At 38.7% G+C, this 22998-nt stretch overlaps 1 protein-coding gene and 1 long non-coding RNA gene across 5 annotated transcripts in view; one reads left to right on the forward strand and one right to left on the reverse strand.

The window, feature by feature from the left end:
- JAKMIP1 (janus kinase and microtubule interacting protein 1) overlaps positions 1–22998 on the forward strand; it is a 144069-nt gene that overhangs the window by 115079 nt on the left and 5992 nt on the right. For all 3 annotated transcript variants that reach the window (XM_077782752.2, XM_085577668.1, XM_077782754.2), the window contains 4 exons: positions 751–816; positions 3188–3256; positions 6370–6447; positions 8000–8203. In XM_077782752.2, the coding sequence (XP_077638878.1) occupies positions 751–816; positions 3188–3256; positions 6370–6447; positions 8000–8203 (417 nt within the window). The remainder of the gene's footprint in view (positions 1–750; positions 817–3187; positions 3257–6369; positions 6448–7999; positions 8204–22998) is intronic.
- Positions 186–21107, reverse strand: LOC146767534 (uncharacterized). 2 transcript variants are annotated; one of them, XR_014954707.1, is made up of 8 exons: positions 15654–21107; positions 12931–13037; positions 7197–8499; positions 6096–6157; positions 5810–5931; positions 3745–3902; positions 1819–1980; positions 186–1158 (listed from the first exon to the last, which is right to left on the reverse strand). It is a non-coding gene; the product is annotated as an uncharacterized LOC146767534 (long non-coding RNA). The 2 variants fall into 2 exon arrangements; XR_014954706.1 differs by having other exon boundaries at positions 186–1203.

Here is a 22998-nt window from a genome sequence, read left to right on the forward strand (position 1 = left end):
TGGTCTTGACCAAATGATATGGAAAATAGGCACTGTAATAGGCAAAGTGAAAAGATGCAAAACAGAAGGCAAAGCCAGACCAAGTTGTGAATTATCCCTCTTGAGTAGTAATAGTAGCACCTTCTACTGTGAAGGCTGTCACTGCCAGGAGTGGATTTTCTGGGAGAAACGCAAGGATAACTCTCTCCCCTTTTTTCCTCTTTATTGCTAAGTACTGTATCAAATCGTAGTCACACATTTGGGGCACAAACATCCAGGGAGCTGAGTCCAGTTTATAGCTAGATCAGATTGAGGTCTTTCAAATACTAGTTTTGAGTTCTAGATTTGTATGTTATGTTGCAAGTCCTATGGAGGTTTCTATGGCACTTACTCTTTGCACTGTTTTCTTTAATTGGAAGTCTGAAGTGCATGAAAGTGAGTTTCACTTGCTGCAAGGCTTAGTCCAGTGAACTGGCAAAAACAGGAAAAAAATTGCAAAATCCCTGACTGAAAACACTTAATTTTCATTTAATGATCTATTTCACTGAATGATTTGTTGAAAAAGTGTTATGGGGCTGGTATGCTGAAATAGAGTGGAACTAAGCATCTTTAGTTTAATTTTCTGTACTTGCAGTCATGGGATCCTTTTTGGTCATGTCTATAATCCTAAATGTTATAACTGATTTACTTTTTGAGTACGGTTAAAACTTACTGCTTGTGTTAAAGAATGAATTTTTAATCCAATTTTAAATGCATTTTCTTGTATTTTAGAATTTGAGAAATGAAGAGCAGGTTGCAATAATCCAAGCTGGGACTGTCCTTTCCCTCTGTGAAAAGGTAGAATTTAGTAAATATTTTTCTCTGCTAAAAACTGGCCGAGTCTTCTAAGATACCCCCTAACTTTGCCAGGGAAGCATGGCTTTTCTGTTCAGGTCGTCTAGATTGAGCATGTGTTCATCCTTACATGAATGATGGGATTGTAATGTCTTGAGGCCAAACTGAAGAAAGAAACACAGTTAAAAGATAAAAACATGTTTTGGAGATTTCCTTTAGCATAAAGTACTAAAAATCCACTTAACACAAGAGAGTTCATTTCCAGAAGTGCTGGTGCCCTCAGTGCCCAGGAGCAGTTGTGAGGTGCCCTCTGTAAGGTGCCCGTGGTGCCTTTTGGGCTCCTTTCTGTGGATGACAGAAAAAGCTCAGAGCAGTCACTGGTCCTTTCCTCTGTAAATTAGTGGACATAGAGAAAAAGTAGTTTGCACAAGACAATCAGGTCACTCATTTCTGTATGGCTAGTTCTTTACTTCTGGAGAATATATCTGTATATGAAAGGGGTGACATTTAGAACTAAGAAAGACTTGCAGATTTCTCTGAAGAAGCTCCGTGCATCCTTTTCATATGTTTCCATTAAATCTTTCTTGATGTATTGTTGAAATTCAGAATCAGATATTTTAAATTAAAATTTGAGCAGTTTAATAATTGCTTTAATTGATATAATTTTAATAATCTACTTATCTAAATACCTTAAAGTAAATAGTCTACATTAGGTAATTTAATAATCATTAATTTAAATGAGTAATTGCTATAAGCAAAATACAAATGGGAAAAAGGGCTAAAATCCCTATGGTTTTTCACTGTGCTGTGGCATTAAAAGAGAAGGAATTTTAGTACTTCACATCCAAAAAATGAAAGGAGAAGAACCCCACTATATAGATATACCCACTAAGATATAGACCCCCAAAAATGCTGTTTGTGTCTCCTGTGCCCCTTGGTTTGTGAAAGGTTAACAGGCATAGAATGTTCAGAATCAACATTTAGTTTTGCATATCATTTGCATACCTTAAAAAAAATTAGACCTCTAATTTTTGCAAATAGCCCTTCACTTGATTGAGGGTAGCTGTGAGAGATGCTCAGGATTTCCCATTTCCATTGATTTCAAAGGTTCAGAATGCTCAAATATCCGTGGTGAGGCTTTCCATAGGAATATCTTCCGCTTGTCACCTTCAAAATAAAGAAAACAAAGATGGTGAAAATAGAATATCTGGGGAATATGCTGTTCTGTCAATTTTTTTTCTGTAGAAAGCTAACTAAAGCTAACTTTTTCCTGTAGAAAGCTGCTAAGCAGATAAAACAAATTTCAAATTTTATTCATCAGTCTCTTAAATAGTGGAAGGTTCAAAATGATGAAGTAATGAATTCACATTTCTAAATTGTAAACTTATGTTTGAAATTTTCTATACAAATCTTGGGAAAAAAAAGATAGTATGTCATTAATTCCTTTGAGTCTGAAGCCTAATGAAGTCACCTAAACACTAAATTAAAGGAATTGATGTGCAAAGTTCACCAAAAGACTTAAAGCAGATATGAGTTAGTAAACAAGGCAGTTGAGGAAAGCGATAATTACCAGTGGCAAATCTGCTCTCTGTTGTCATGGGTCCTACATGGTACGAAGACCAGTAGAGAAATCAAATTAAATAATTCAGAACTGACCATTCCCATGCATTCCAATAAACTTAAATGGAAATATTAACATAATCCTGGTGACAGTAATTAAGCAAAAACCTTGTATCCATGCATTTAGCTATTATGATGTGTAATTTTTACCTTTGGAATGCAATTGCTGTTCTTTATTCTGGTTGTTTTGAATGTTGCCATAGTGGTAAGGGATTCATAGTAGCAACTACAAGAGCTTCCATCTGTCTGTTTTATTTTTCCCCTCTACATTACCGATGGTTTACAAGTGAGCCTTTTCCCAGAAAGAGTGCAACAAACTCTGCAGAATTAAGTGTTGAGTTTTCCACCTTGTCTTTTGTTTAAATTGCCCTCTGGAAAAATGAAGGACTGGAGGCCTGAAGTGAGATGATGATTTTACAAATCAGGCCAACAAGCATTTGAGTAAGAAACAATCAGGTTGATTTTGCATTCTTGATCCAAGTGTGTTTTGTTTCTTGAGCTTTACAGAGGAAAACCCCATTTTAATTTACTGTAGGAAAGCAACCTCCACTTCTTAGTCTATAGTGTATCTCTGCAGTCCTCCATTCTGCCTGTGTTCTCACAACCTGTTTATTCATGTGTGCCTCAAGAGTGAATAGATAGCATGGGAGAAGCGTATGCCTGGAAGTGCTGGCAACAAACTTGAAAAATGTTTGGTAGAACCTTTTTCAAAATCTCTGTTCATTTTCTATTTTTTCTCTTCACATTGCTGTAGTGGTTGAAACAGATAGAGGGGACAGAAGCTGCACTGACACAGAAGATGTTAGACCTGGAGAATGAGAAGGTAAGAAACAATAGCTAAAAATTCATTTAGCTAAAACTTATATCAAGGGATTGTGCATATATTTCATTCTGGGCAGGTTTGCTGCCTTTCTCTGCTTGACAGAGATGGCTTCATGGTAAAATAGGCAAGTGTTTCTAGAACAATCTATTGCTTGTATTCTTTGGGGTGAGACAGAACTTTCCAATCTATATAGAACAAAAATAGCAAAGATATATACGGATTAGGGTACAAAGGCATAACTGGAGAGCACATTAACCAAACAGTGTGAAATTGTCTCTATGCTTTCTTTGTATATTAATTTGTCAGACAACAGCATCATCTTTTTAATATTGAGGTCAGGCTAGAAGAATTGGCAAGGGTCTTTGTTCTCTGGTACTCAGCTTCTGGACAAGCTGTCAAGAACTCTTACTCCAGATGCTCTTTCTTGCCCCATGGCCTTCTTGCCTAAAGACAGAATGTTGTCTCAAAAAGCAAACTGAAGAACTGACCTTATTTTTCCATATGTTGAACAGTTATAGAAGGAGTGTTTGGTTTTATTGGTTTACCATGCATGCTTGTGCTTCACATCTTCAAATGGCGTTCCAAACACTGATCAATCCTCACCACACCTTTTACAGGTAGATAAATAAGCAGCGTTGCATTCATCCTAAAGAATGGGAAAATGAGACAGGGAGGTTAAGTGATTTGCCCAGGGCCACTGAAGAAGTGTGTGTTTGAGCCATAAACAAAAATAGAAGTGCTCAGACTATGTTCTCTGTTGAGTGTAACCTGTCATACTGATTGTACTTTAACACAGATAAGATACTTTCCACATTTAGTATTTCTTTATTTTTAAGTCTTGTTATGGAAAAATACAAAGGTTTGGGGAAGGGAAAGTGGCCACAAATACTAGATTATTTTGTAAAGAAAAATGGGGAAAATAGGGGGCTTGTAACTTGATATACTATCTTCACCCTTATTATCTCTGATGTTTTCAAGTCTTATAAGCTGTGGATAGCTCTTGCATCTATTTGTTTAGCACAGCAATCTGAGAATCTGAATCCCTAATGATTGACTCAATGAGTTGAGAAATTATATTCTGGCAAGATACTTTTAGGAGGACTGAGCACTGGTGTAGTTGTCCTTGAAACCCATGTTAAGGGTTTGAGTTCCTATTTTTGTTTCCTTCCCTCTTGCTTTCTGTGGACAGCCTTTACTATCGCTTTTGAGAAGTAACATGATCAGGGCAGCTGCATTGCTATTCTGAGTTCTGGGTTTTTTATTATCTCAGACAAGTGAATCTGCCTCTGTGGTGTCAGACACTTGTAAGAAAGTCAGGACCAGGCCTGTCCTTTGCTGTGCACTCCCAGTGCATGGTGGTGTTTCATCCTGTACAACAGCCTTGCAGTTGCTGTAACTCATCCATGTCAGGAAATGAGCCACCTGGGTAGTCATGCTGGCATTCAGCTGCATAAACGTGGTGTCTAATACTTACCACATTCTCCAGAGTTCTGAACTCAGAGTTCTGGAGATGTCCACTAAGGGCTGAAAAATATGTCCTACAAGACTTGTCAGAGGCTCTTTCCCTTCAGAACCAGTAGCATATTTAGTGTATGCTGGAGTAGAAGATTCTGAAATGGCTATCATGGCAATAGATGCCCATCTGTTCCCAACCATATTCCAGCACCAAGACCGAGATCTGACTTGAACTTTGGGTTTGTCTTAAATATTAATTAATAGGTAATTAAAAGAATTCCCAGTTTACAAAATAAATTAATTGTTAATATTATACTTCTTATACAGAGAACAAGTAGCACCTTATTCCTCTGAATCCTTTAATACTGGTCTTATATATTGCTCCTGTTACTAGTTCTACACTGGCAACTGACAGAAAAGTTGTCAGAAGTTCACATATATGTCTGATAGCAAAATTTGGCTACGTAAGTGACTTTGAGGCAATCCCATATCCAATAAAACTAATCAGAGCAGCATTATTTAAAAATTTTAATACTGTTAATAAAAGCTGCAATTAGTGGTCTTAAGAACTCCATGTATTTAATTCAGCATTTATTCTATATGTGCAGGAAATGTAAAAGTTTGTTGATTAGAAAAAAGAATGATAGAAAATATTAAATTCAGTCAAAGGGCTTTTCTGCTTTTTGTTATACTACTAAATCTTTTGAGTGTGAAAACCTGCTTTGAAAGAAAAGCTAATAAAATTAAGTAAGTCTCTGATATTCTAGTTACTATCATCAAACCTGGTCTAGGGGAAGGTGCCCCTGCTCATGGCAGGGGGGTTGGATCAAGATGATCTTTGAGGTCCCTTCCAACCCAAAGCATTCTATGATTCTATGATACAAAACACTCTAAAGGCAGCCATTTGAATGTCCACAACTTACTTGAAACATCATGTTTTGGATACTGAGTTCCACTGAAACCCCAATCTGTGGGGTTTATAAAGTTGAGGAGTTTGATTTTTAAGAACAAAAGTAAACAATCCCTTAAATCTTAGGTATCTTGAAAACTTCTTCAGCTCTTCAGCTAATCACTCAACCTCTCTGGGCATCACTTCACCTGTTTCAATCTGGCCTCCTGCCTGTACAGGCTGAGGACTGAGTCGTTACTTCAGCTTCAGTAAAACATCACAGGATGGTGCTGCAGAATCCAGCTGTGGCCCTGCATGTTTGGGTTTCCTCCTTAGAACAGATTAGACAACAATTAGGGCATGCCTCATGATTTCCTTAAGGTAATATTTCCATGGGATATTTTCATAAAGTACCCTCTCTTGTGCTTGTCTTTTCCCTCCCTTGGTCCTGTGTAATACAGCTACTGGACCACATGCATGTACATCCCCACTCACCTTTTGCTGCACTTCTGTCAGGTCCAGGCAGGTTTGTACAATGGTGTAGAGGTCAATGCTTTCTAGGTACAAATAGATTGTTAATATGGTACACATATTTGAAGTACTAATATAGTAAATTTGATATTCCAAATATTCTTAGGATGAATGTGTTTGTTTGCTATGGGTTTTCTTTTGCTTTCAAGTGGAAAGCTTGCATAAAAATGATGGCATTTATGATTCTTCATAAATTAGGATAAAGAACAAACACTCCCTTGTTTTTTATTATTGCCAGGACCTGTTCAGTAAACAGAAGGGTTATTTAGAGGAAGAACTCGACTACAGGAAGCAAGCTCTGGACCAGGCATATATGGTAGGAAAAGAACAGTCATTAAATTTTTCTATTTGAACAGATCTGATAAAATGCAGGATTTGTTTTTGTTTTTTTTTTTTCTTTTAATTATAAATAGGACTCTTTTTTTTTTTTTTTTTTTTTTTTTTTTTTTTGCCAGACTAGAAATCAACTATTTCTTAAACAAAAATTTTAGGAAATGGATTATAGTACTTGCAAGTGTAACATTTTGCATTGCATTTTTTATTCCATGATACACAAACATCTCGAAGCTGGTTTATGTATGAAAAAAAAAAGACTGCTAAAATACACCAGAAATGACTTTAGAACTTTTTCAGTATTTCTTTTCCTGAAGCATTTGTAAGTATTACTGCTGCTAACCTCCTGAATTAGGAATGCCTGTTCTTCCTATGCGATTCCTTCCTGTGCGATCCTATCCAACCTTGCCTTTCCTCATTTTCAAAAGGGAACCGTGCCTTTTCTCAGGCTAAACAACAATCTGGAATTATCCAGGAATTGGTAAAACGACACACACAACGTTGCTATAGTGAGACTTTGGGAAATCAGGATATAATGGCCTGAAGCACTATTTACATGCTGTAAATGTTTCTTATGTGGAAAATGTTCAGAGAAGAAGCAAGGTCTAGTGCTCAGAGCAGATAACAGATAAAAGCAAGCAGGCACTATTTCTAGCACTGTGACCTTGGGCAAGCCATTTAACCTCTCTGTGCAGCTGTTTATGCATCACTAATATGGATGGAATTACCTACCTCACAAAGGTGTTACGAGGGCCAAAGGGATGTGGTCGGATGCTCTTGATCCAAATATTGTTAGTCTGGATGCTGTTTTTTTATAGGATCATGCTAACCCAGTAATAAAGGAAACACTGCCATGATTCCTTCCTTTCCCCTTGGGAATACAATTCTCCATGTGAATGTGAAGTTCTTCTGTGTCCTCTGCTTTGCAAAGTACTGCAGTTTGGTCAGTGCATGAGAATCATGTTAGGAATCTGGCAGACAGCAAGAGATGGATGAGGGATTAGTGTATACAAGTGTTCCTTCCTTCATTGCTTATGGCAGCTTGGAGCTAAGCCAGTGACGTAGACTGTGAGCCACGGATATCAGGTCACTAGGACCACAGAGAGGGAGAATGAGATTTCTGTTCACAGTTTTTCCTGTGGTCGTTTTATTTTATAGGATGGTTTAACAACTCAGCTGCAGTTGAAGGAAATATGTTAGTTTAAGTTAAATTTGTAATGTTCAGCATCGGGATTTGGAGTTTTATCAGGTACTGAATGCAGACCTCTCTTCTGAATCTTTCTTAAATGGAAGAATAAATGATTTGCTAGAACAGGACCCATCTCCCAGGTGTCAATCCGTGCCATGAGGCTGCGTGCACTCTGTGTGGAATGCTCCTCACTGCTCACGCTTGCTGCTTTCTGTCTACCTGTCTGTGTCCATCCTGCCCTCCTGCCTTACCTTCGCTTGCTAGCCTTCTCCTCTAGCTCTTGGTGGGTCGTTTGCTTGCTGGATTCAAACGTCAGCCTGTCTGTGTGTGATTTGGGTTGCATTAGAAAATCCAGGAGCTGGAAGCCACGCTGTATAATGCCCTGCAGCAGGATCCAGGCAGGCGGGCGAGCGAGTCGCTGACGGAAGCGCAGCGCGAGGATTTGCGGGCGGCGGTGGAGAAGGTGCGGCGGCAGATCCTGAGGCAGAGCCGAGAGTTTGACAGCCAGATCTTGCACGAGCGGATGGAGCTGCTGCAGCAGGCCCAGCAGGTAATCCCGGTTCTCTCTGCTCCCCCTTGGTGTTGGTGTTACCTCTGTGGTTGCCGCCACTGCCCGTACGACAGCATCGCTTCACCCTCACCTCGTGGAGTTCTGTTCAGTCTGGTCTCTGTACAGCTCCCGTGCCAAGGAGCCCTGTGGTGTCAGGACCTGGTTGTGCTGGGCATGGTGCACACACAGAACAAGTCACTGTCTCACCACAAGGTGCTGTTGCACAACCTTTCATGTCTGAGCGACCACACAGTCTTCCACAGGACTCCAATGGGAACTTGTTGCAAGGTTCAGGCCTAAAGTGGAAAAAGTCAGAATGGAAGGTTGTTAGAGTGTAACACAATGGAAGGAGTAAAGGCAGAAACAGTAGTTACAGGAATCCAAGGGGATTACCACCCTCCTTTTTATTTATTTTAGCTATTTATGAACTCTTTTAAATACAATTAAAAGACTTTCTGAGACTTCCTTTTTTTAAGAGGCCATTTACAAGCTTTCACTCCTGTAAATTCATTCCGAAAAGCCTTGTCTGTCCAAACTGCTTCCTTTAGCACAATTATTGATGACTTGAATTTGGCAAGGTCCTGGCCTATAGAATGTGGTAATTATTTAGTATTGGTATCATTGCTAATGTTTTTGTGCAAATATTCACTGAAAGAAGAGAGCTGCATGTCTCAGGGTGTTAATCACTTCAGCAGAAATAATTGCTTCCAAGGATTTTGGTTATTCTTTATAGTAGACTCTGGCAGTTGTAGGCAGATGTTCTAGATTTTGAGGACTGCTTGGCTACTTTCTGTGCAAGTCTGAAATCACGTATTGTAAATGCCAAAATGTGCTATGCAGATGGCTCCAGAAAAATGTTGCTGTTACAGGTGCTGGGGCAAGAACTGCTTTTAGTTTAGTCCAAGCCTCTCTCTGTTCAGGTTGGCTTCGTAGATGAGTATAGATGACACTGATGTAATGTGACCCAGCACTGTTGTGTTCATCTCCTGTCATCCTGCAGTGGTGGGAAGTGCTTATGGTGGCAGTGCTAGACCTGAGCTCTGAGTTCCAAGAAGTTTCCTTTCTCTACTCCTTGACTCTGTTCTGTTGGTTTGGAATGTGTAACATTGAGAGCAGGAGATGAACTTGTTTAATGGGTTATCGCCTATTTTTAGTCATCAACAATGGTGCACAGAAAGCTGGAGAAGGTAGGTACCAGCTGACACCTTTAGTGGCAGCAAATATTAAATTTGGTACATAAGGATGAAGCCAGAAGATATTAGTTTAATGTAGCTGAAAATTAGTGAGAATGGAGTTTTTTGTTAGTCTCTTAGACAGTCCAATTTCCTAGCCAGACTGTTGGTGTTTTATTCAAAACAATAACACAGTGCTTTTCAGTTGGGTAAATATTGTTTGTCAACGATATTTAACGGGTATAAATTACATTGAATGTTGAGTAATGCCTCTAAACCTAAATAATTGTCAATTTCAGACTTTAACATCAGACTAGATATAGTTAGGTCCTTTTCTTTCACCAGGAATGTGGTTTGACATATTCTGTGTCCCTTGTTGGAGTGTATTTTTGGGGGACCTCGGCAGAACCTCTAAGCTGAGTTCATGTAATAGTGGCAAATAGAAAGGAAAAAATAGAAGTAGACTTGTAAAGTGAAACAGTTGTCCCAAAGGACTCAAAAATCCATATTTTCTGCATATCTGGAATTTAATTTAGATTTTGTTCCAATTTGTTCCATGGCCTGCTCGCTATCAATTAAAGAACTTCATATGCACATCTGGAACACATCTTCTGTTAGTCCAGGTTCACATAATCACGGATTGCTTCACAACATAAGGTTAAATATGATGAGTACATAGGAAAACAAAAATTCCAACATAAATATAGCTTCATTAGCCATGGATGTTTATGTACCTGTCTCCAGATCCATTTTATAGGATGCCATTAGAGTTTTGTGTTGTGCCCATCTCATGAGATGTTACAGCCCTGCAGGACATGTTAAACTGAATTCCACTGCTTAATAAGCATCTAAGTATTTTAGTCACCTATTTTTAACACACACACATGCCCTCCCCCCCACACATCCCTATTAAACAGGAAAAACAAAGGCAAAGATGCTAGTTAATTTGCCTGGGATATTGGAGGGCTAATTCTCATGGGATTGCTTTCATCTCACTAGCAAATGACAGAAGCTGAATGTTACACAAATGAAACCCCACTTGTGCTGAGAGAATCCTAATGAATGGATGAAGCTGCACTAAGTACATCTCTGATAAGTACCCTCCTTTCCTCATATATTTATGTCCAGGAGAGGTTTTGCTGACACTGTGACATCAGCAAGCACACTGCACTTTGTTCTGGCAAAAAAGTTGTCTAGACCTTGCCGGATTTTAGTCTGCAGTGCCTCTACAGTATGTGCAACACTTCTCCCTCTGTGGAAGTGGAGGTTACAGAGAATGATAGGACAACATGATGGACCTGCAAGGCTTACTACAGAGTTTCCTTGTTGTAAGCACTCTCAAACTTTCCCTGAAACAGAAACCATGTACTAAAGACTCCAAATTCTATAAAACTTTGGAAGTTCAATCACTTCAGAAGGCCTGTTACTTTGCTTTCATTACCTTCTGGTCTGCCTGATACAAGGGCTTCAAAAGAACAACTCTGCTTATCTGGCAGGCTGACAACAGTCTGAGTCAGAGTTTCTGTGTCATAGAGTGAGGGTTCAAGGAGATCTGGTGATGAAGAAAGAGTCCCCTCCCTCTGCCTATAAATGCTCCTTGACTGTACATGCAGGGTGCAGAAATGGAAGGGCATTTGGTGAAAGCTATAGGTTGGTATGCAAGGTTTCATTATAGATTAATTGCTTAATGAAGGGACTTTGAGGATTTAATGTGTGAGATTCTGGTTTTACAGAGCTGGTAAATGTCCTTCCTGGGAAATGACTGTCTGAGAGGGACAGGGATGGGCATAAGGAAAGGGGTAAATGGCTGCCCAGGTTTGAGCCTGTGCTGCTTTATGTGTTCTTCTTTGTCCAGATGTAAAGCTTGAGTTCTTGGCCACTGGGTATTGACTTTGTTCCAGTGAAATAAATGTATCCTAGGAATTTAGGCTCTGTATTACATTGGTAGGTCTGTTCTTCTTGGGCATGTATAGCCCCACACGATTACTGTTCATTAGTATATAAATGGAATAATTCATGTATACCCATTGTGCATGAAGGAAACCAGGCCTCTGTGGACCCAAATTAGACAGACTGTGTGATTAGATCTGCTTGCTAAGGCACACAACAGTTTTATTAAACCCAGAGTGCAACATGCAGGTCTGGGGGACAGATCCTCAGCTGAAGTATGTTGGCAGTATTCCCTCTAAGTCAGAGAGGTTGCTCTGATTTACACCATCCTCTCTATTTAGAGGAGGTAAAACATGTTAATTAAAAATCTGTCATGAGCAGCTTGTGATATTTGCTTCCAGCAATTGGGCATGTGCAGATATTGCATCAAAAAGTCTCATTGTGCTACACTGCTATTGCAACCTTTTGGAAATCAATGTCTGGTTTATTTTTAGCAGGACTTCATTTAAAAGTAACATTTGTGCTATAGTCAGTGCAGTGGAATGCCTTTAATGCCTTTTTGAAAATATGAAGGTCATTACTTGCAAGTTCTGTTAAGAAGAGCAATTTTTTATGCATATACTTTGAATCATTTCTAGAGGGAGAGAAAAATGTGTTGTGTAGCTATAAAATCCATCTCAGAGAAAGTATATTTTAAACAGCGCAATACATGTTTCTGAAGTAGTGATATCAACTTCTTAATAACATAAAGTAAAAAAAAAAAAAAAACCAAAAAAACCCCCAAACCATAAAACAAAAAACCCCAAACAAAAAAACAACAGCAGCCTAAAAAATCACAGCACAGAAAATCCACACAACATTATGGTAAGTTCACCTTAAAAATATATTGTAATCGTCTTGTCTTCTAAAACTAGTAACTATTTAAATGTCAAATTATGCTTTATATAGATCAAAGAAATTAAAAACCAAAATATATTCTTGTTGGTTTTACTGTAGCTGTTTCTGGAGTATGAAACTGGGGAAAGTCAGCAGAAGCAGGTTTTAAATTAGGATAGATTTATTCAAATTGCACTGTTGGCAGTATTCAAACATGAAGATAATTTATAATAGAAATGTAATTTATTTAAAATTTATTTAAAACCGAACAGAAGATGGAAAATCCTTGAAGGATAGCAGATTGACACAAGTTCCAAAAATGGCTGCTGCCAGTCAGAAGGTATATGAAAGACAGATTTGATTAATGTAGTCCAATAATTTCCTAGCACAGTCTTATATTTGTATAAAATTGTTAGAAAAAAAGAAAGATAAAAGATAGTTCATTGTGATTTTTTTCCCCCTAAGTTATACTGTAGTACCGTACTAAGCTCAGTGTGGTTTCTTTTGAGTTAGAATATTCTTGGGTGAAGCTGAGTTTTACAGAGTGAAAGAAATCATTACTTTAGTTCTAAGCTTGAATGTAAGACATCTATGAACTACTGAACTCATCCAATTCCAGCTTTAAATAGTTGGAATATAGCTGAAAAAGTTTAACTATGCTTTCATTAAACTAGGGCATTTACTCCTGTGACCAGATCAGATTATTCAACAGTAAGAAGAGCAGAAATCACCACTTTATTTGCAATTTACTAGAAGGAGGCAAATCTTTAGTACAGAGCAGGTACTGACCTCCATGTGCCACTCCACAGAGAAGGGTTCACTGCTGGTGTGATGCCTCAGGCGCTGCTTTTCATGACACCGAGGGAAAGTCAGAAGCACCGATGTTCTTTTTCATCCTGAAATGTCAAAATATCGCTTGAAATTAAGAAACAATAACTAATTTTCTTCACTTTTCTGACCAGCAGTTTTTTTTCTGAAGGCACAGCTCTTCTGGCTTAAAGGCCAAACAAAACTATGGCAAATGCCATTGATCTATGAGTTCTTCCTGTTCTCTTCTGTCTGGACAATTTTTCCATGCTGGGAGAGCAGTTTGTTTACAAATCCATAGGGCTGGATGTCAGCATATCTATATGACCATATTGGATCAGCATTTATAATAGATATTTGTTTGGAAGAGGGGATGGTTGGTGCTTGTTTCTCACCCAAGGAGAATTTTTAAAGTCTAATGTTTGATTGGAACACTTTTGGGGAGGGAGAAAGGGAGGGAGGATGGTGTGCTCAGTGCACCTCATTGATAGGCATAAGGAGGTGCTGTCCTAAATCTGTCCTCCTGGCACAATGCTTTGTTAAAGAGAGGACAAGTCAAAGACAAGCCCTCCTCTGCCATGTTGCTTTGTGCCACAGAGGCTGGCTTGGTCAAAAATTCACAGCTGTGTCACACAATTTAGAAATTAGGTAGAAGTATTACTGTGAACCTTGGCTATATATGGTTATAATAATAACAGGGGACGCTCAGATAATTTTTCCTCTAAATCTACCTAGATTTAATGATGTAATGTTTTTATTTTGAATCTCAAAGGTTAAGCTGCTGGCTGTTTGCATACAATATGAAGAGATATACATAGGGTAATCACTGATATTTATTTTTTTTTTCCCTTACTATTGATGGTCTGTAGTTGTTTAAAATATTATAGATTACTGTTGATAATGTGATTTTTTATATTCATGAATCGCTCTTAAAAGCACCTGATATACCACAGCTGTATAACTGTCATCAATATTCATCAAGCACATCATGACTAGGCTAATCATGGTTGACCTGTGGTATTGATTTGTCATGCAGGAGTGAGCATGGAGTCTTTCAGCACATTATTGCTGCTATAATGACAATATCACAACAAACTACTTTCTGTAATTTCCCACAGCTGACATGCATGGCAGATCAGGGTTAATTATAGTAATTTCTATATGTTCATCTTACAGTGTTTCCCTGTATATGTTTTCTTAATAGAGTCTTCAACTGTGTCTGCTTTGCTTGTTGCTTTAGTGATGCTACTTGTCTGAATAAGTGGTGATAGTAGAACTACTGTACCTAAAAAAATATATCTGAAAGGTGTGCCCTCTTTGTCCTAAACAAGGTGTGACTGAGGGTCTACTCAAAGTAAGAGCAACTGTATGCCTTGCAAAAATATTAGTATCAAGAAAACTCATATCTGAAATTTGAATGCTGAAATCCTCTCATCTGAAATCCTGAACACCCTGTTTCTTAGGAAGGGGCCGTGGGAGCTGAGGAAAGGCAAGGCAAAAAGAGAAGGTATTTGAAGTTTGTTACAGAAGTTAAGGATAAGTGTATTTTCATATGCCCAATACATACATATATCATTATAATTACCTACATGGGAATTTGTTATTTAAATATTTGAATGTAAACTAATATAATTTAATGATAACTATTATATTATGCTTCTGGGTTTTTTTTTTTCCCTGCCTGATAATGTGTCTAGGCTGTCACAAAGTCATTTTTAACATGTGGAATGTGTTTTGTGTTCTGAGCTCACACAGACTTAGCATAGCCATTTTGTGTAAATGTAAATCTAATATGACTTTAATTATTGGTTTCCCTAATGAAAAGCAATAGGATTGTTGACATTCTTCTGTTAGATATCAATGTATAGTGTTGCATAAATTAAAAGATTCTCAGTGTTAAAAAAGATTAATCAAGTTTACTAATGAATACTACATACATATAGTATTTTGTATCAGATTATAACAGTTATTTGGGGTTGAATGCATTTATAAAATTCACTGGTTTACAGCTACAAATGTGACTGAATATATATGCTGAGAAATGCATCAGTGCAGCTGCTAAAAGGTTCATTCTCCTCAGAAAAGCAAATAAAGAAACTACAGAGGCATAATAAAGATTAAAAAGAACAATTGTCCTACATCAGTAACTATTAATTGGATTATAATTAGACTGCAGAACAGATAAAAGAATGAAATTTGTACCTGCTGTGCAAACAAAATAATTATTGAGAATCAGAGAGGTACAGTCCATCCAAAATAATTATTATCATATGCAACTGGCTGAAATTTACATTGGGTTTCATTCATGAAGTAAAATAAGATGTCAAAAAAACCAGATTACACTAATGCTGTTGCAGTGGCATTTTTGGTTCCTCATGACCATTATGCAAAATCACATTCTAGGAATATGGGATTAAAGGGAACATTTGAATTTCTGAATATACACCCCTTCCAGCAGCAGATCCAACAGCTTGAGTAATGCATGTGACAATTGCCTATGCAAATTGTATTGTTAAAACACTACATGCTTTTAAACAGCTGTTAAAATGCATTGGATTTCAAAAAAGCTCAAGAAAAGAATGTGTTTATCCATCACTTTAGTGATTTGAATAATAGCTAAAGGCAAGTCAGTTTATACTCATCTTTGTTTAAATTTATACATGTAATACAGTTATGCCATTCACACTGCTGAAGATCTTACATACCTGAACAGTGAGGAGACTCTTCTTAAAATAATGATTTAATGAAACGCTATTGATTCTTCCCTCTGTCAGATTGATAAAATATTTCCTGTAGATTGAGATACCTTCCTGATCATAAGATGGCTTCAGAGATTCAAAACGTGGTTCATGTCAGATGTAGTCTGTCTGTGGTGCCCATCCTGTGAAAGGACATTAACCTGAACCTTTCCAACATTTCAGGGCGAGGTTCTAAGCAGCTTAGCAAATCCTTCTTTGTCTGCTTTGTGCTAAAATTATCAAATTGTTTTCTTGGATTTGCTGGTGCACGTAAATCCAATAAGAGTGTGTCACAGGAACTGTTAAAGTGATTTCTAACTCCCCTGATTAGTACATTCCTGTATTTTCACAAGTGCAGTAGCATGGCAAGGAGAATATTTTGCAGCTAGATTAATTGATCTTCTTGGTGTTGCTGTCTGTAAAACAGTACATTCATATAGGTGGACTCTTTACTTATTTAGGGAACAAGAATATCAGTTCTCATCATCTGAAAGACAAAATTTGTCACAAAAGTTCTTTTCCTGATAGATTTTTCTCCATTTCACAAAGCTTCTTGAGGATTTGAAGGCATCTAAGGTGTTGGTTCAGGACTGTGAATGTCTGACTAGCCCTGTGAGTAAACTGAAGAGGACAGAAGGCTTGGATGAAGAAGTCCATGTAGCCTGCATGACTGCCCAGTGGAGAGAAAATGCAGAAAATGCAGTCTAAAAAGGCAGCTGGGACATCAAGTTAAAAAAAAAAACAAAACAAACAAACAAACAAAAAAAAAAACACAAAAAAAAAAAAAAAAAAAAAACAGAATCTGTGAAAGGCACCATGTAATTGTAGAGTGGCACAGTCAATTTCTCATCAGAACCTGAGATAGCTTGAAAGACAAGTTCAATCAAATGAGGAAGTGCTGCTTAGGGGAGGAAATCTGGACCTGGCATTTAAGTGCAGTAGGGCACTTCTGTACAGCTCAGATCAATTTTCTTTCTTTGTATTACTGAGGTTTCTCCCATGTCTAAATTTATGAGAAATCATTACTGTGCTGAAATGTTGCTTCCAGTGTAAAAATGATAGCTCTGAGACTGCAATCCAGGGCTCACTGAACTCAGACTAAGGATTTCCATTTATTTCAGCACTCCTTTACAAAGGGAGCAATATTAATGGGAATGGTACTTAATGTAGATGGATTGCTATTGAAACATGCTGGGCACTCAGACTTCATGTGTTCTGTGTGGGAATGCCATTAACCTTATTTTTAAATGGAGCAATATTGTCATTTTGGCTAAACCACAAGCTGTGTCTTCTAAGCCTGTGTTACTGAAATGTCTCTATTAGTGAAAGTAGAGTAATATTTCCAGGCACACATGCACCATCATGATGCTTGCATTTTGCCTAAACTTTGATTCCTCAGACTTCCCAGAGATGTGGCATCCAACCTTGGGGTTGCAGTACAGCTGCAGGAACCAAAGCATTCTACAAATGACAAAATTTGCCTTTTTAAGTCAGTACCTGGCTAGTTCTTTACTAGAAGTGTACTAATATGGTTTCATTTAACTCTTTGTCTTCAATTAAATTTTAAATACTGTTTTACCCTTTTTGTTGCAACCTTGTACAAGGGAGTAATGAAAATAATCAATCTGAATCCAGGGTTATCTAGCCTCCTGCTGAATTTGGATGCAGATTGATTATTGTCATTACTCCCTGGTTCGGGGGTGCAACAAGGGTGCTGGGAATTTTCCAGCTATCAGGAGAATTGAGCTGTATGTGCAGGGATATGTGAATTGGTCCCACCAAGGCCAGTTCAGGTACCACACTGCCTATAAAGCAATGCTTCTGCCAAACTTAGACACTCCCACTCTGTAGGAAGGTCAGACCTGCTGGGAGTAGGAATCTATAGTCCCAGCTTGGTGGCTCTTGGTGGTCCTTTGGTACTGGAGAAAGGAAGACCTGACTTATCTTAATTTCCCTGATAGTACTAGAAGGCACTTGTCATCCAAGTTTACCAAAGACAATTGCTTCAGTGAGTCACTGGACTTCAAGAAGTGGATCCTGTTTCCCAGAAAAATGAAGTTTCCATCATGAGATGAAAGGAAATGGAGGGTTATGAGCATTTATGAGGAATCTTCGCCTGAAAAAAAAAAAAAAAAAGAAAAAAAAAAAAAAAAAGAAGCAAATTTCTTGCTTTTGGGGCAGCTGGACAATCCTTTGTGTTTGGGATCTCTCCAGGAATTAAACTGGAGAGGTCTGCAGTCAGTGAACATATAATTTATATAACTGTGGTTGACTGGTGGTAAACATCCCTTTTGTGACTTTTTTTAGTAACAATGTCATATGTAGTGCCTGCCACATTATGGGCAGTCTTTGCCTGTCTTGGCATTACAGAATTCCAAAGGAAGTGTGTCTTTTAGCTGCCTGACCCTTCTGGATGTGCTCTCTCTTACCTAATTGTTGGCATTTTTAGGCTGTTACATCTGCGCCGCCTACTTTTGCATATGTGCTGCATGTGTAACAACTATGGAGAGAAGTTTTATAATGAAACTTAAAAGTCTGTTCAAATCACAGTTAAGTAATAGGTAAGGCATCTTGAGTGTCTTTGTTTCTGTGGCTGTCTGGCGGTGGAGTGGATCTGTGACTGAGCCCCACTCCTGGCAGAGCAGCAGCTGCTGTGGAGCATAGCCTGGCCAGCAGAGCCATCTGCTGATAGCTCTGCACAGGGAATGCTCAGCCCTGGCTGCACCGTGGCTGCCTGGGAGCACTTACTCAGAACTGGCAGCAAACTTACTGCTATTGGAAAAATGATTTCTTTTTCGAGTAGGTGCCTGCCATGCTGAAATGGGGGCAGGTCCAACCCTTTTTCGAAACTCAGGGAAGCTCCATGCAGGGAGTATTTGCAAAGGCACCATCTATTATCCAGAACTTTAGTGATGAGATTTCATTTGCTATTGTAATAAAATCAATGGGAAAAAAGAATTCATTATTTTGGCACGTTGGTTTTGAATGCAGGCAAGGTGGACAGTGTTAGGAGACGTGCCTTTTGTTCAATCTCCTCTCTTCATGGTTGCACTCCCATTGCCCTGTTCTTGCCTGACTATGGCTCTTTGTTTGCCTACAATAAATCCATTGTATGGCCCCGTGACTTGACTACACAGGGTTAATCTCATGAATCCTGCCAGTCCCAAAAAGGTGCATTCCTGTGACTGAGGGGCAGCTGTTAACTGCAGAACACAGGACTTGCTAGAACCCAGCAGAGCACTGCTCTGCATTGTCCCTAACCCTCACTGACTGTGACCAAGCTAGGGACTCCAAAGGAAGCACAAACACTCTCCTGGATTCAGGTTGCCTATCAATATTTCCTATCCCTGTCTTTGTAAAAAAAAAGAAAATAAAGAGAAGAACAGCCTCATTAAAGTTCTGAGAGCAAAATAGAGTTGATTTTGTTGCTTCTTCACACTTTTTTGTGCTGTTGAAAATATACTGGATTTGCAAAGTTTCTGCAACGCAGGAACTACCAAGCATGGGTAGAGCTGAATGCATCTTTTATAGCACAGTTGTTACACCATCATACTATATATCAGGAAAAGCTCAACTTAGTGATCATCAGTTTATACCCTGAAACATAAAAGCATGTGGACTTTCATTATAACAATGAAATAGTTCTGCATGATTTGTTGTCACAGTCACACTTCTACAGACATAAACAAATAAGAATATACTGAAATAATTTAATCAGGTGTTGAAATATGAGAGCAAGTCCACAGCTTCTTGATTGGTAATTCTTGCAAATGAAAAGAGCAGTAGGTAAAGATTTAAAGGCTTATACTGAATCTCAAACAGTCATGCCTTGGTCTTAATTGGTATCTCTAACTTTTGTGTAATTTCCTCCTCAGTAATTAAATATAGCCTTTGACTGATGAACATATCTTGCTACTTCTAGAATATACTTTTCTGTTACAGCTATGATTATTTATCTTACATGTATCTTTTAAAATTTTGGAAATTGTCATCTTTATGATCAAGATAATGCAGTAAATGCATACAATAAGGGAAAATTACTATTTTTATGTGTTAAATACTCTATGCAAGGGTTAATCTGTTGGGGTTTTTCCAGCCAATATATTGCATATGCATGTATATATTTTTAATGCTTTCTCTACAGTTAAATTGAAATAAGTGATTAAATAATATTTTTCAGGATATATAAATAGCTGAACTATGCTGATTATCTTCCAGTGCTGTCCCTGAGCAATCAGAGGATATTCATGGGGATAGCTACACCCACTTCATCCTCCTGGATAATCCTCCAGAGGGAAGCAAGTAAACAGCTAGGAGCAAACAGCCCCAAGCTTTGATACCTGATGAACAATTCCAGCCAAGGTCATGTTTTAAACCAAATTTTGCCCTGTCTAGATTCAGACTCTTTAATTTCTGCAGCAAAGAGGTTAGTTACAAAATTTTACTCACTGACAGCAAATGTATTCTGTCACTGTGATTTCCACTGCTATGAGAGGAATAGAAGCTGTTTAAGCAATCACCTGCCTCCAGCAGCACGTCTGGAGCAGCTCTGAGCGCACATTTATACACGAGTCCCTGCCCTGCTGGCTGTGTCCGCCTGTGCAGGGCAGCAGCAGTGCCCTGGCCACCTGCCAGCCCAGGCCCTGCTCCATGGCTCTTACCAGAACGTGCCCAGGCACAATTCAGTGAGGTGAGAAGCAGCACAGCACTGCAGCAAGCAGGGAAAGCAAGAGGTGGCCACTACTGAGCAGGAGATTCTAATCCACGATCAGGTAATCAAGCCCCACGGCACAAACAGGAGCCTGCTGATCCCTGGCTCAACAGCACTAAGAGCTGTAAGTTCAATCTAGCACATCCCAGTCAAATTTGTTGTTATCCCAAACCCCTCAGCCCCACACTGGGCACTAAACAGAGCTCCTGTGGTTTCACCCCCTGTGGCAGCCCCACACAGCTACTCACTCCCTCTCTCCCTCCCCAGCAGGACCAGGAAAGAATTAGAAGAGTAAACTAAAAAACTCATGAGTTAAGGACAGTTTGATAGGGAAAGCAAAAGCTGCGAAGATAAGCCAAAAAAGAGAAGACATTAATTCACCACTTCCCATGGGCGTTCATCCATCTCCAGGAGAGCAGGGCCCATCACATGTATCAGGGACTGGGAAGACAAACACCACCATTCCAAATGTTCCCCTCTTTCCACCTTCTTCCTCCCATGTACATACTGAGAATAATGTCACATGATTTGGATTATTCCATTTGTCAGTTTGGGTCAACTGTCCTGGCTGTGTCTCCTCCCAGCCTCCCATTCACCAACTTCCCTGCCAGAGTATGGAAATGGGAGTATGAAAAGCAGAGAAGACCTTGGCTCTGTGTAAGCCCTGCTCAGCAATAACAAAAACATCTCTGTGTTATCAACCCTGTATTCAAAACACAGCCCCACACCTGCCACTGTGAAGAAAGTTAACTATACCCCAGCCAAAACCAGCATAATCTGCCTTACTGTTACCAGTCTAGTTGTTTTGAGGTTTTTTTGTAGATTTTCACTGCTAAGAAATTAAATCCTTTCTGTATTCCCTTTCAGCTGGTAGGTTGTCTTTGTATTTTAAGTGATTTTAAAGAAAGTGTATGTCTCTGCACCTTAAAACTATTCTCTGTCTTTCATCTCCCAAAATTTAACAGTTATTATGGGAGGGAATTGGAAAATGGAAGCCTCAGCCTTTTTTTTAGAACTGTTCTGAATAGTTGGAGAAAATAGCTGAATAGCTGTAATCTTGGAAAGATGAAAAATTCATGAGGGAGTAATAACGTCTCAATTTTTACTTGATTAACATAATTCCCAAATCCTAAAAATGCCATCTTATCCTAATTAACTTGTTCTTTTAGAGAGGAACACTTGCTCTAAACCCCAAGGTGAGAAAGCCACCAGATAGATGTTTGGTGGCTTTTTTATTTTCTTTTTTTTTATTTTTTTCCTAAACCAGAGTCTCAGGAGTTATTGAAAAATACCTTTACATGATAAATCTTGAAGATGAAAATTATATTTTTAAAAATTACTTCTCTCCACGTATCTCGCTATAGTCAAATTTGATCTCAGAGCATAGGACAACCCCCAGAGAATTGAAGTCTGTCATTCAGATCTGGGATGTGGTTAAGAGCAGGAATCAGCATAACTGTAATGAATGGGAGAGAAACAGGAGTCTAGCCTGATGGATTGGAGATCTTGGGGGTGATTCCAACTGCCTGCTTCTCATCCCATGGTTTTTCACAATGATTGTAACATTCCTGGTACATGCAGTATGTGAAGATGATCACTTGAGAGACAGGCTTGCCTTGAACAGGGTGCAGATGAACTATAAATCAATTCAAATGGAACAGAGGAAAAGTGAAATTAATACAGCTGTGCTTGGGGCATTTGTGATTGTCAGCAAAGGTGCATTCACTTATGTCACAGGAGGGTAATCTGGTTCATGCTGATTTATGTATTGTCTGGGGAAATCTATAGTGTAGATTTTGATTGACTTACACTGAATGTACAATATTCAAAACAGGCTTTAAGCGAAATCTTCCATTTTGAAGCAGGAGCAATGATAAAGCTTTTTGTTCATGGCTTGTCTTCAGTATTTGTGTGGAGGAGCATGCCCTAGGAAAAGTGAACTGCAGGGTTGTGTGTACCTCATTTTTGGAATAGTTCCAGGTTAGATTTTTGATTTTGAGGCCAAACTTTGTGCTTCTCCAAAGCAGTGTGGTCACTGGATCAGCTGCTGCCTTGCTGCAGCTGTCCTGGGCTATAATGAGTGTGGAGCATTTACCCTGTTTGAGGTCTTAGAGCTGAATGCAGATAAACAACCACCAACAGCAGCTGATACACACAGGTTTGTAAGTAATGGCTGGATGTTGTTTTGAAAGAGGTACTATTGTTCACATCAATTTGAGAGTCATAAAATAATTTGGAAGCGAGGTAGCAGCAGCTGCAATAATTTTACTCCCCTATGCTGTCCACGTTAGAGGAGATGATGATTTGTCTTTCCAACTTCAGGAACTGTTAACACCCCTAGCTGTTGTAGGCCAGGCTGAGATTGGGTAGTTAATCCCCCAAAAAATCTCATTGTTGTTGAAATTGTTTCTTGATCACCAGTGACTGTTAGTAGATTTCAGGTTTCTGCCTATAGAAAAAATTATATGTAACCTACTTTATCTGTAACAAGTACAATGTACTGAAGTATAATAAAATGCATCTAAATTGTATAAGACCCCCAATATCAAAAGAAAAATAAAAAATAAGAAAAAAAGTGTGACTTACTGAAAGGAAAAAAGG

Source organism: Lonchura striata, chromosome 4 (assembly GCF_050655825.1).
Source record: "Lonchura striata isolate lonStrDom1 chromosome 4, ASM5065582v1, whole genome shotgun sequence".
Classification (NCBI taxonomy): domain Eukaryota; kingdom Metazoa; phylum Chordata; class Aves; order Passeriformes; family Estrildidae; genus Lonchura; species Lonchura striata.